Here is a 13,279-nt window from a genome sequence, read left to right on the forward strand (position 1 = left end):
AGCATTGACTGTAACATGCAGCCTCCGGCACGGCGCTTCTGCTGCTCTGCAAACTCACCGGACACTTTCTATGGGTCCTCGCATTGACTGTAACATGCAGCCTCCGGCACGGCGCTTCTGCTGCTCTGCAAACTCACCAGATACTTTCTATGGGTCCTCGAATTGGCTGTAACATGCAGCCTCCGGCACGGCGCTTCTGCTGCTCTACAACTTCACCGGACACTTTCTATGGGTCCTCGCACTGACTGTAACATGCAGCCTCCGGCACGGCGCTTCTGCTGCTCTGCAAACTCAACGGACACTTTCTATGGGTCCTCGCACTGACTGTAACATGCGGCCTCCAGCACGGCGCTTCTGCTGTTCTACAATCTCATCGGACACATTCTATGGGTCCTCGCATTGACTGTAACATGCGGCCTCCAGCACGGCGCTTCTGCTGTTCTACAACCTCACCGGACACTTTCTATGGGTCCTCGCATTGACTATAACATGCAGCCTCCGGCACCGAGCTTCTGCTGTTCTACAATCTCATCGGACACATTCTATGGGTCCTCGCATTGACTGTAACATGCAGCCTCCGGCACGGCGCTTCTGCTGCTCTGCAAACTCAACGGACACTTTCTATGGGTCCTCGCATTGACTGTAACATGCGGCCTCCGGCACCGCGCTTCTGCTGCTCTACAATCTCATCGGACACATTCTATGGGTCTTCGCATTGACTGTAACATGCGGCCTCCGTCACCGCGCTTCTGCTGTTCTACAATCTCAGCGGACACATTCTATGGGTCCTCGCATTGACTGTAACATGCAGCCTCCGGCACGGCGCTTCTGCTGCTCTGCAAACTCACCAGATACTTTCTATGGGTCCTCGCATTGACTGTAACATGCAGCCTCCGGCACGGCGCTTCTGCTGCTCTACAACTTCACCGGACACTTTCTATGGGTCCTCGCACTGACTGTAACATGCAGCCTCCGGCACGGCGCTTCTGCTGCTCTGCAAACTCAACGGACACTTTCTATGGGTCCTCGCACTGACTGTAACATGCAGCCTCCAGCACGGCGCTTCTGCTGTTCTACAACCTCACCGGACACTTTCTATGGGTCCTCGCATTGACTGTAACATGCAGCCTCCGGCACCGAGCTTCTGCTGTTCTACAATCTCATCGGACACATTCTATGGGTCCTCGCATTGACTGTAACATGCAGCCTCCGGCACGGCGCTTCTGCTGCTCTGCAAACTCAACGGACACTTTCTATGGGTCCTCGCATTGACTGTAACATGCGGCCTCCGGCACCGCGCTTCTGCTGCTCTACAATCTCATCGGACACATTCTATGGGTCTTCGCATTGACTGTAACATGCGGCCTCCGGCACCGCGCTTCTGCTGTTCTACAATCTCAGCGGACACATTCTATGGGTCCTCGCATTGACTGTAACATGCAGCCACTGGTACCGCGCTTCTGCTGTTCTACAACCTCACAGGACACTTTCTATGGGTCCTCGCACTGACTGTAACATGCGGCCTCCGGCACCGCGCTTCTGCTGTTCTACAATCTCATCGGACACATTCTATGGGTCCTCGCATTGACTGTAACATGCAGTCACTGGTACCGCGCTTCTGCTGTTCTACAACCTCACAGGACACTTTCTATGGGTCCTCGCATTGAATGTAACATGCAGCCACCGGCACCGCGCTTCTGCTGCTCTAATCTCATCGGACACATTCTATGGGTCCTCGCATTGACTGTAACATGCGGCCTCCGGCACCACGCTTCTGCTGTTCTACAATCTCAGCGGACACATTCTATGGGTCCTCGCATTGACTGTAACATGCAGCCACTGGTACCGCGCTTCTGCTGTTCTACAATCTCATCGGACATATTCTGTGGGTCCTCGCATTGACTGTAACATGCAGTCACTGGTACCGCGCTTCTGCTGTTCTACAACCTCACAGGACACTTTCTATGGGTCCTCGCATTGAATGTAACATGCAGCCACCGACACCGCGGTTCTGCTGCTCTACAACCTCACCGGACAATTTCTATGGGTCCTCGCATTGACTGTAACATGCAGCCACTGGTACCGCGCTTCTGCTGCTCTACAACCTCACCGGACACTTTCTATGGGTCCTCGCATTGACTGTAACATGCGGCCTCCGGCACCGCGCTTCTGCTGTTCTACAATCTCAGCGGACACATTCTATGGGTCCTCGCATTGACTGTAACATGCGGCCTCCGGCACCGTGCTTCTGCTGTTCTACAGTCTCATCGGACACTTTCTATGGGTCCTCGCATTGACTGTAACATGCAGCATCCAGCACCGCACTTCTGCTGCTCTACAACCTCACCGGACACTTTCTATGGGTCCTCGCATTGACTGTAACATGCAGCATCCAGCACCGCGCTTCTGCTGCTCTACAACCTCACTGGAAACTTTTTATGGGTTCTCATATTGTGTAACAATTATAAGGGTACTACAGAATCTGATTGCGTGGGATAACACGAGACTGAGACCAAAGCTGATGTAAATAAGTATATTAAGAAGGGTAGCAAAACTAACAGAGCACTTCAAGCAATAGTAACAAAAACACAGCACAATATGGAATGATGCAAGTGTAGCAAAACTAACAGAGCACTTCCTGCAATAGTAACGAAAACACAGCACAATATAGTAATGTCCAGTGAAACTGAAGAGCGCGGCACGACCGCTAATATGAACCAGTCCAACTGTAATATGATGCAGGTGTGCACTAGGGACTAAACGTGAGAGTTCAGCAGTATATACGAGAGGAAGCGCACGGCCCTTAAGGAAGTCCAACGATATTACAGATGAGCACGCACACCGCACTAACATGTAGAAGTCCGGCAATCATAGGTGAAAATGCACACGGCACCTCGACGTAGAAGACAGCAATTCACAGAGGTAACATTAACAGGGGAAGGTGAGCACATGTACCATTTGGGCTGAAAGTCCCGCACAAGTCCAGCACCGTAGCCCACACAAACACAGACCAAGAAGAGATGGTGACGTCAGGATTCCTTACTAGCCACAGCAGTTACAGAGGCGAACAGCTCCTCACTTGAAGTCCAGATAGCAGTTATCAGGGAGAGGCACAGGGGACTGTAGGCAGCAGAGCATGGAGAGGTGGAGCGCTGAGTAATGAGCAGCAGCAGGGAGTCCACCAGTAGACACCCAGGAGCTCAAGAGCCAACAGCAACAAAATACTCAGGCAAAGTGGAGCACACAAAACAGATAGGAAGTTCCATGACAGGGCGAGATACAAGACTCCATTTTCAATAAGAGCAAACAGGCACAAAGGAAAGTCCGGAATCCTTACACATTGACTGTAACATGCAGTCACCGGAACCACGATTCTTCTGTTCTACAACCTCACACTACACATTCTATGGGTCCTCGCATTGACTGTAACATGAGGCCTCCGACACCGCGCTTCTACTGTGCTACAACCTCACCGGACACTTACTCGGATGTGTGACCCCAGCCTAACTCGGATTTTGTGTGTCTTACTCTTTATGTACCATTTTATTATGTTTATTACTAAACATCGGGCTTGGCATTATCTATCTATAGATACAGTTGTGGCCAAAAGTATTGACACCCCTGCAATTCTGTCAGATAATCCTCAGTTTCTTCCTGAAAATGATTGCAAACACAAATTCTTTGTTATTATTATCTTCATTTAATTGGTCTTAAATGAAAAAACACAAAAAGAATTGTCCTAAAGCCAAATTGGATATAATTCCACACCAAACATAAAAAAAGAGGGTGGACAAAAGTATTGGCACTGTTGGAAAAATCATGTGATGCTTCTCTAATTTGTGTAACTAACAGCCCCTGTAACTTACCTGTGGCACCTAACAGGTGTTGGCAATAAATAAATCACACTTGCAGCCAGCTGACATGGATTAAAGTTGACTCAACCTCTGTCCTGTGTCCTTGTGTGTACCACATCGAGCATGGAGAAAAGAAAGAAGACCAAAGAACTGTCTGAGGACTTGAGAAACCAAATTGTGAGGAAGCATGAGCAATCTCAAGGCTACAAGTCCATCTCCAAAGACCTGAATGTTCCTGTGTCTACCGTGCGCAGTGTCATCAAGAAGTGTAAAGCCCATGGCACTGTGGCTAACCTCCCTAGATGTGGACGGAAAAGAAAAATTGACAAGAGATTTCAACGCAAGATTGTGCGGATGTTGGATAAAGAACCTCGACTAACATCCAAACAAGTTCAAGCTGCCCTGCAGTCCAAGGGTACAACAGTGTCAACCCGTACTATCTGTCGGCGTGTGAATGAAAAGGGACTGTATGGTAGGAGACCCAGGAAGACCCCACTTCTTACCCCAAGACATAAAAAAAGCCAGGCTGGAGTTTGCCAAAACTTACCTGAAAAAGTCTAAAACGTTTTGGAAGAATGTTCTCTGGTCAGATGAGACAAAAGTAGAGCTTTTTGGGCAAAGGCATCAACATAGAGTTTACAGGAGAAAAAAAGAGGCATTCAAAGAAAAAAAACACGGTCCCTACAGTCAAACATGGCGGAGGTTCCCTGATGTTTTGGGGTTGCTTTGCTGCCTCTGGCACTGGACTGCTTGACCGTGTGCATGGCATTATGAAGTCTGAAGACTACCAACAAATTTTGCAGCATAATGTAGGGCCCAGTGTGAGAAAGCTGGGTCTCCCTCAGAGGTCATGGGTCTTCCAGCAGGACAATGACCCAAAACACACTTCAAAAAGCACTAGAAAATGGTTTGAGAGAAAGCACTGGAGACTTCTAAGGTGGCCAGCAATGAGTCCAGACCTGAATCCCATAGAACACCTGTGGAGAGATCTAAAAATGGCAGTTTGGAGAAGGCACCCTTCAAATATCAGGGACCTGGAGCAGTTTGCCAAAGAAGAATGGTCTAAAATTCCAGCAGAGCATTGTAAGAAACTCATTGATGGTTACCGGAAGTGGTTAGTCGCAGTTATTTTGGCTAAAGGTTGTGCAACCAAGTATTAGGCTGAGGGTGCCAATACTTTTGTCTGGCCTATTTTTGGAGTTTTGTGTGAAATGATCAATGTTTTGCTTTTTGCTTCATTCTCTTTTGTGTTTTTTCATTTAATACAAATTAAATGAAGATAATAATACCAAAGAGTTTGTGTTTGCAATCATTTTCAGGAAGAAACTGAGTATTATCTGACAGAATTGCAGGGGTGTCAATACTTTTGGCCACAACTGTATATGGGCATTAAAGTTCACTTTTTTTTAATATTTTTGTGCTGTTTCCTTTTTTCAGCTATATATATATATATATATATATATATATATATATATACACACACACACACAGTACACAGTACAGACCAAAAGTTTGGACACACCTCATTCAAAGAGTTGAAGGCATCAAAACTATGAATTAACACATGTGGAATTATATAATTAACAAAAAAGTGTGACACAACTGAAAATATGTCTTATATTCTAGGTTCTTCAAAGTAGCCACCTTTTGCTTTGATTTCTGCTTTGCACACTCTTGGCATTCTCTTGATGAGCTTCAAGAGGTAATCACCGGAAATGGTCTTCCAACAGTCTTGTTGGCCCTTTTGCCTTCACTCTGCGGTCCAGCTCACCCCAAACCATCTCGATTGGGTTCAGGTCTGGTGACTGTGGAGGCCAGGTCATCTGGCGTAGCACCCCATCACTCTCCTTCTTGGTCAAATAGCCCTTACACAGCCTGATGGCCAGATGTGTACCTTGTAATGTCTTCACATCCTGTTCCGTCCAGATGTGTCCAGAATTCCAAACCGCGGAAGTTCACCGACCGCCTTATTAGGACACCCAAGTGATGGGTGTCACAATATGGAAACTGCTGCTGGCACCAGCCTCTTGCGCAGTACCAGCAGCGGAACACCGTCGCACCACACCCACTCTAAACGCCGTACGCACCACACACACACACACAGTATACGCCGTACGCAGCCTCTTGTGCGGTATCACCATGGGAACACCGTCGCCAACACGAAGACAGCAGATGGGGAGAGGGAAAGCGCACAGGGGTGAGACAGACAGAGCACAGGGGGTAGACTGCTCAAACGGGACAGCACATGAAGGAGAGAGACAGCAGACAAGGGGGATAGCACATGGGGTAGACAGGTCAAAGAAGAGAGCGCAGACGGGAGAAGTCAGCACATGGGGAAAGCACCCCGGAGCAGAGGCCACTCACCTTCAGAGTCCTTGGAGAAGGAGAGGAGCCGCTCGCTGCTGTCTGAAAGATCCAGCTCATCCACTAGTAACAGATCAGACTCCAGGACCAGACTGCCAGGATCCAGAGGCTCCGCACTTCCCCCTTATAACGATAATGTAAAGTGTCATGTATTTTTTCCTATTATCACACCTTCCGGACCATTCCAGAATCTGCTATTCACATACTGAACTCTGCTATGCCAGTGATGAGGGTTTGACCCCCCCCTTTCTTTTCCCTTTTGCCTGTCATGCCTGTGAATTTCTGCTCACTCATAGCCTGACACTTTCCAGCCCCCTTTGCTTCCCCCCCCAGCCTGCACACACACTCAGTGTAACCTCAGACACCAGTGAGTGATTTCCCTCCTCACAGCAGGGAGCTTCTTTGTCTTTCCACCATGTGAGGACTTCTCATAGACAATAATGGGAATCTAACCATTTGGTCATGAAGCGATGTGAGGTTGTGATAGAAAAAGACAAACTACATATCTGGGACGTGCGTCGACTAAGCTTCATAGCCCGTGTTTTTCCCGGTTCCAGCGCTAACAGAATCGGAGAAATGGATTTGTCCTGAACCGTGTGGAATAACTAGTCCGAGTTTGGAATCATTGGAAAGCTAATTTCAATATAAGACGAATGAGGGTTCTACCGATATTCGGCTAGGTTCTCAAGCCCAGTTATGATCGTTGTAAGAACCAGATTTGTAACTCTGAGTTAGGGGAGGACTGTCACAAGCCAGCCCCTTTAGTGATGTCACAAGCCATGGGGTATAAGTCACCTGCACTCAGGACAGCCCTCATTCTAGCCTGGGAAACGGCTGCATCCAGACCCCTCAATGCAGTGACGTTTGGCTCCTCCTACCAGCATGGTTCTGCCTAAGATGATCTAAGCAAGACGTAAGTTTTATTTCTTTTCTTAATCCCCTTTTATTTGTATTCGCATTATACATATTTTAATTGTCTCATATTGTAAAATCTTTTTATATCTTCTGTAAACACTGCCTGTCTTTTGGGAGTAAAATATAAAATTATTAGTTCCGTCTCCTTGTTCTATACCGAACTTTTACGTGACTGAAGTAATTATGCTACTAATTTGGGCTGGCTTCGTACCCCTTTATTAATTTTAAAAATTGATAGAGAAATCGGAAGCTGGTGGCAGCGAAGTGTGCTCTGGGCTAGCTGGCAGTGACGGAAGGGGTTTTATAAGCTGATTGTGTGGCTGCGGCCAAAGCATTTATAATTTCCTCGCTGCAGCATGCCTAATAGCCAGTGCATATCACGTGGCCCGTCCAGCGACTAATTATCCTAGGTGCAGTTCTCAGACTGACCTGAGGGTAAGGGGGGCGCCGGAGAGCTGGGAGTTCCAAAGAGGAACTGAAAAGTGGGATATACATAAATCCCGGCAGTTGGTGATATGGTGTGGCAGTGGTGGGATAACCAAAATAAGCCCCTGCGGTAAATTGTTAGGGCAAGACTAGCTTGCTGTTTTTCATCACATTGTGGCAGTGGTGGGATAACTAAGATAAGCCCCCTTGCACATGTGATAGCCGAGTGCGGCTAAAGGTCAATATAACCCCCTACCCTGACACAGAAAAAGCCCATTACTCCCAGACAGACAATCTGTCCCCGGACACTGTCCACATATGCGAGAGCCAGATGCATACAAGCCGGACAGTGGACCACAAAAGGACGCTAATCATGGGGTACACAGAAGGACACAGGGGTTTAAATAGATAGATAGAATGAAAAAGATAAATATATATAGATCTCTCTCTCTCTCTATATATATACACACACACATACAGTGGCATGTAAATGTTTGGGCACCCCTGGCCAAAATTACTACTATCGTGAACAGTTAAGCAAGATGAAGAGGATATGATCTTAAAGACCTAAAGTTGCAGATGATGCATCTCCTTTGTATTTTAGGTAAAAAAAAATTGATATATATATATATATATATATATATATATATACACATATACATTTTACATTTTAAAAATTACAAAAAGGAAAATGTTCCGATGCAAAAGTTTCGGCATCCTGTATGGTTAATACCTGGTAGCGTCCCCTTTTGAAAGCATCACAGCTGGTAAATACTTTTTGTAGCCAGACAAGAGTCTTTCAGTTCTTCTCTGAGGGATTTTCCTCCATTCTTCCTTGGAGAATTCCTCCCGTTCTATGAGATTCCTGGGCGTCTTCCATCCTCTGCTATTTTGAGGTCTAGCCACAGATTTTCAATGATGTTCAGATCAGGAGACTGTGAGGGCCAGCCATTGTAATTTCTTCATCTTGCGCCTTTGTAGAAGCCATCCTCTTCCTCTTTTTATCTTCAGCTTTTTTACAGATGGTGCAATTCTATATCACGGAGGTTTAGAATGTAAGCTCTTTTTCCTACTAGAAATTCTGTGAGGGGGGGAGAATGCCCCCTCACTGGAGTTGCTTTATGAATTAATTTAAATGTTCTCTATGACAGGCACATTGTCCTTTTTGTAATTATTAAAATGTAAAAGATAATATAAAAATATATACACACACATATGTACTGTATATATATATATACATACATATACACACATATATACATACACACACCTTCTTACTTAATTACAGCCAAAGCTAACGGACAATACTCTATGCTCCTCCTTCTAGACATGTCCTCTGCCTTCGACACAGTTGACCACTGCCTCCTACTACAGATCCTCTCCTCCTTTGGTGTCAAAGACCTCGCCCTATCCTAGACCTTTTCATACCTTACCAACCGCACATTCAGCGTCTCCCACTCCCACACCACCTCCTCATCCCACCCTCTCTCTACTGGAGTCCCCCAAGGCTCTGTTCTAAGACCCCTACTCTTCTCAATTTATACACTTGGCCTGGGACAACTCAAAGTCCTATGGCTTCCAGTACCATCTACTGTATATGCTGATGACACTCAGATCTACCTCTCTGGCCCAGACGTCACCTCTCTTCTGTCCAGAATCCCCGAGTATCTATCAGCCATATCCTCCTCCTTCTCCTCTCGCTTCCTCAAACTGAATGTGGACAAATCTGAACTAATTACCTTTCCTCCATCTCGCATTACCTTCCCTACCTGATCTATCTAGCACAATAAATGAATTCACACTTTCCCCTGTCCCGGTAATCCGCCTCCTGTCTCGGAGTAACCCTTGACTCTGCCCTGTCATTCAAACTGCACATCCAAGCTCTCGCCACTTCCTGTCGCCTCCAACTCAAAAAACATTTCCAGAATCAGTCATTTCCTCAACCCACGCTCTACCAAAATGCTTGTACATGCCCTAATTATCTCCCGCCTCAACTACTGCAACATCTTCCTCTGTTGCCTCCCTGCTAACACTCTCGAACCCCTCCAATCCGTCCTTAACTCTGCTGCCCGACTAATTAATCACTCTCCTCGCTACACTCCTGCTTCCCCTCTTTGCAAATCCCTTCACTGACTCCCATTTTCCCAGCGTATCCAGTTTAAACTACTAACACTGACCTACAAAGTCATCCATAACCTTTCTCCTCCATATATTTCCAAACTAATCTCTCAATATCTTCCCTCACGTAATCTCCAGTCCTCCCAAGACCTCCTTCTCTCCTCCATGCTTATTCGCTCCTTAGCCAGTCGCGTCCAAGACTCCTCCTGAATATCCACCATCATCTGGAATTCTGTGCCCCAACACATCCGGTTATCCACATTTGGTTCCTTCAAACGGAACCTGAAAACCCATCTCGTAAAAAAAGATTACAGCCTGCCATTACCATACGGCCACCTCAACACCTTCGGAGCTACTGCAACCCCCGACCTACTGTCTCCTTCCCATGACCCATGATCCTGTAGAATGTGAGCCCAAAAGGGCAGGGTCCTCTCTCCCCTCTGTATCAGTCTGTCATTGATAGTTTTGTTTACTGTAAGTGATATTTGTATTTTGATGTAACCCCCTCCACCCCTTCTCACGTAAAGCACCATAGAATCAATGGTGCTACAGAAATTATATATATATATATATATATATATATATATATATATATATACACACACACACACACACACACAGAATATGGGGTACACAGGAGGACACAGTGTGTATATATATATATATATATGGGGTACACAGGAGGACACGGGGTATATATATATGGGGTATACAGGAGGACACGGGATGTACATATATGTGGGGTACACAGGAGGACACGGGGTGTATATATATATAGGGGTACACAGGAGGACACGGGGTGTTTATATATGGGGTATACAGGAGGACACGGGGTGTATATATATGGGGTACACAGGAGGACACAGGGTATATATATATATATATATGGGGTACAGAGGAGGACACGGGGTGTATATATATATATGGGGTATACAGGAGGACACGGGGTGTATATATATATATGGGGTATACAGGAGGACACGGGGTGTATATATATATGGGGTATACAGGAGGACATGGGGTGTACATATATATATGGGGTATACAGGAGGACACGCGGTATATATATATATGGGGTATACAGGAGGACACGGGGTGTATATATATATATGGGGTATACAGGAGGACACGGGGTGTATATATATATGGGGTATACAGGAGGACACGGGGTGTATATATATGGGGTACACATGAGGACACGGGGTGTATATATATGGGGTATACAGGAGGACACGGGGTGTATATATGGGGTACACAGGAGGACACAGGGTGTATATATATATATATGGGGTATACAGGAGGACACGGGGTATATATATATATATATATATGGGGTATACAGGAGGACACGGGGTGTATATATATATATATATGGTATACAGGAGGACACGGGGTATATATATATGGGGTATACAGGAGGACACGGGGTATATATATATATATATATATATATATATATATGGGGTATACAGGAGGACACGGGGTGTATATATATATATATATATATATATGGGGTATACAGGAGGACACGGGGTGTATATATATATGGAGTATACAGGAGGACACGGGGTGTATATATATATATGGGGTATACAGGAGGACACGGGGTGTATATATATATATATATATGGGGTATACAGGAGGACACGGGGTGTATATATATATGGAGTATACAGGAGGACACGGGGTGTATATATATATATATATATATATATCCACCAAACTTAACCAACTCCAAGACGCCCTCCAAGACAGCTCCTTCTGGGAACTATGGAACCACATGGGCACAAAAGACAAGAAAAACAACATCCATATCCAAAATGGCAACATCTGGCTCCAGTACTTCAGAGACCTCTATAAAGACATTCCAAAGGAAGAACTAAGCCAAGAACAGGAAAGCATAATGGCAAAACTAAAAGCAATGGAGCAAAAAGTAAAAAATTTCCAAAACCCCGTGGATGCACCTATTACATTACAGGAAGTAGCAGAGAGAATCTCTTCCATAAGATGTAGAAAAGCCGGTGGCCTGGATGGAATCCTACCAGAAATGCTGAAGTACAGCCCACCAGAAATACAGGCCGCAATGGTTAAACTCTTCAATATTGTGCTAAGTGCCGGCTACTTCCCTCCTACCTGGAACCAAGCCCTCATCACACCCATCCACAAGAATGGGGACAGGTATGACCCAGCCAACTACAGAGGAATATGTGTCAGCAGCAACCTGGGAAAACTGTTCAATAGCATCCTGAACAAGAGGATCCTCAGTTTCCTCACCGAGCACAATGTCCTCAGCAAGAGCCAAGCAGGGTTCATGCCAAACCACCGCACTACTGACCACATCTACACCATGCACAGCCTCATTCAGAGCCACGTCCACAATGCAAAGAACGGGAAGATATACGCCTGTTTCGTGGACTTTAAAAAGGCCTTTGATTCGGTGTGGCACCCAGGCTTATTCCTGAAACTGCTGGAGAGCGGAATAGGAGGAAAGACCTATGATGTTATCAAGAGCTCCTACACCGAGAACCTCTGCAGTGTGAGTGTGAACGGCAGAAGAACGGCTTATTTCCAGCAGAGCCGGGAAGTCAGACAAGGCTGCAGCTTAAGCCCAACGCTCTTCAACATTTACATCAACGAGCTGGCTACCGCTCTGGAATCTTCCACAGCACCAGGTCTCACCCTCCACGACGCGCAGGTGAAATTCCTGCTGTATGCAGATGACTTGCTGCTTCTGTCACCAACCGAGAAAGGCCTCCAAGACAACCTGAAAATCTTAGAGAAATTCAGCTCCACCTGGGCTCTACCGGTCAACCTAAAGAAAACCAACATCATGGTGTTCCAGAAGAGAAAGAGAAAATCAGACCAGCACCCTTCATTTATCCTCAACAACTGCGCCCTTACAGGAACGGACAAATATACCTACCTGGGCCTAGAGATTCACCGATCAGGGAGCTTCAAACAAGCCATAGAGACCCTGAAAGACAAGGCATGCAAAACCTTCTATGCCATCCGAAGGAAACTCTACCATCTAAAGCCACCAGTGAGGGTCTGGTTAAAAATCTTCGATTCTATCATCGGCCCAATCCTCCTGTATGGCAGCGAAGTCTGGGGTCCTCACACCTACCCAGACTGGTCAAGGTGGGATTCAAGCCCAACAGAAATATTCCACCTGGAATTCTGCAAGCACCTTCTCCAAGTCCATCGGAGCACCTCCAACAGTGCTTGCCGGGCCGAGCTGGGGAGATTCCCTCTACACCAAACGGTTCTAAAGAGGGCACTGTCATTCCGGGCTCACCTACGTAGGAGCAATCCAAGCTCCCATCACCATAAAGCCCTGACACATGTAGGGGAAACAGAAAAACCAGGACCCTCGGAACAGCTCACCCAAACCCAACCTGACCAGAAAACCAATCACAACAACCTGACAAAAGCCGGAATCAGGAAGATGGTAGACGAAGGCCAGGAGAGGTACGTAAGTGACTGGAAGAACGACATCATCAGCTCACAGAAACTGACCATGTACCGGAGTCTACAGAGAGACTACAGACTGGCCCCATACCTGGAGAAACTCCCGGACCCCAAAGACCGCAAGATCCTGAGCC

The 13,279-nt window shown here is 46.4% G+C and overlaps 1 protein-coding gene across 2 annotated transcripts in view; it reads right to left on the reverse strand.

The window, feature by feature from the left end:
- The window catches only part of ZNF513 (zinc finger protein 513), a 46,110-nt gene that overhangs the window by 18,620 nt on the left and 14,211 nt on the right, over positions 1-13,279 (reverse strand). The window contains exon 2 of one of the 2 annotated variants that reach the window (XM_073557767.1): positions 6,219-6,341. The exons of the other annotated variant lie outside the window; for it this stretch is intronic. Coding sequence (XP_073413868.1) covers positions 6,219-6,341 — 123 coding nt within the window. The remainder of the gene's footprint in view (positions 1-6,218; positions 6,342-13,279) is intronic. 2 annotated transcript variants of the gene reach the window in all.

Source organism: Dendrobates tinctorius, unplaced genomic scaffold, assembly GCF_039654945.1.
Source record: "Dendrobates tinctorius isolate UK_male_01 unplaced genomic scaffold, ASM3965494v1 ptg000251l, whole genome shotgun sequence".
Taxonomy (NCBI): domain Eukaryota; kingdom Metazoa; phylum Chordata; class Amphibia; order Anura; family Dendrobatidae; genus Dendrobates; species Dendrobates tinctorius.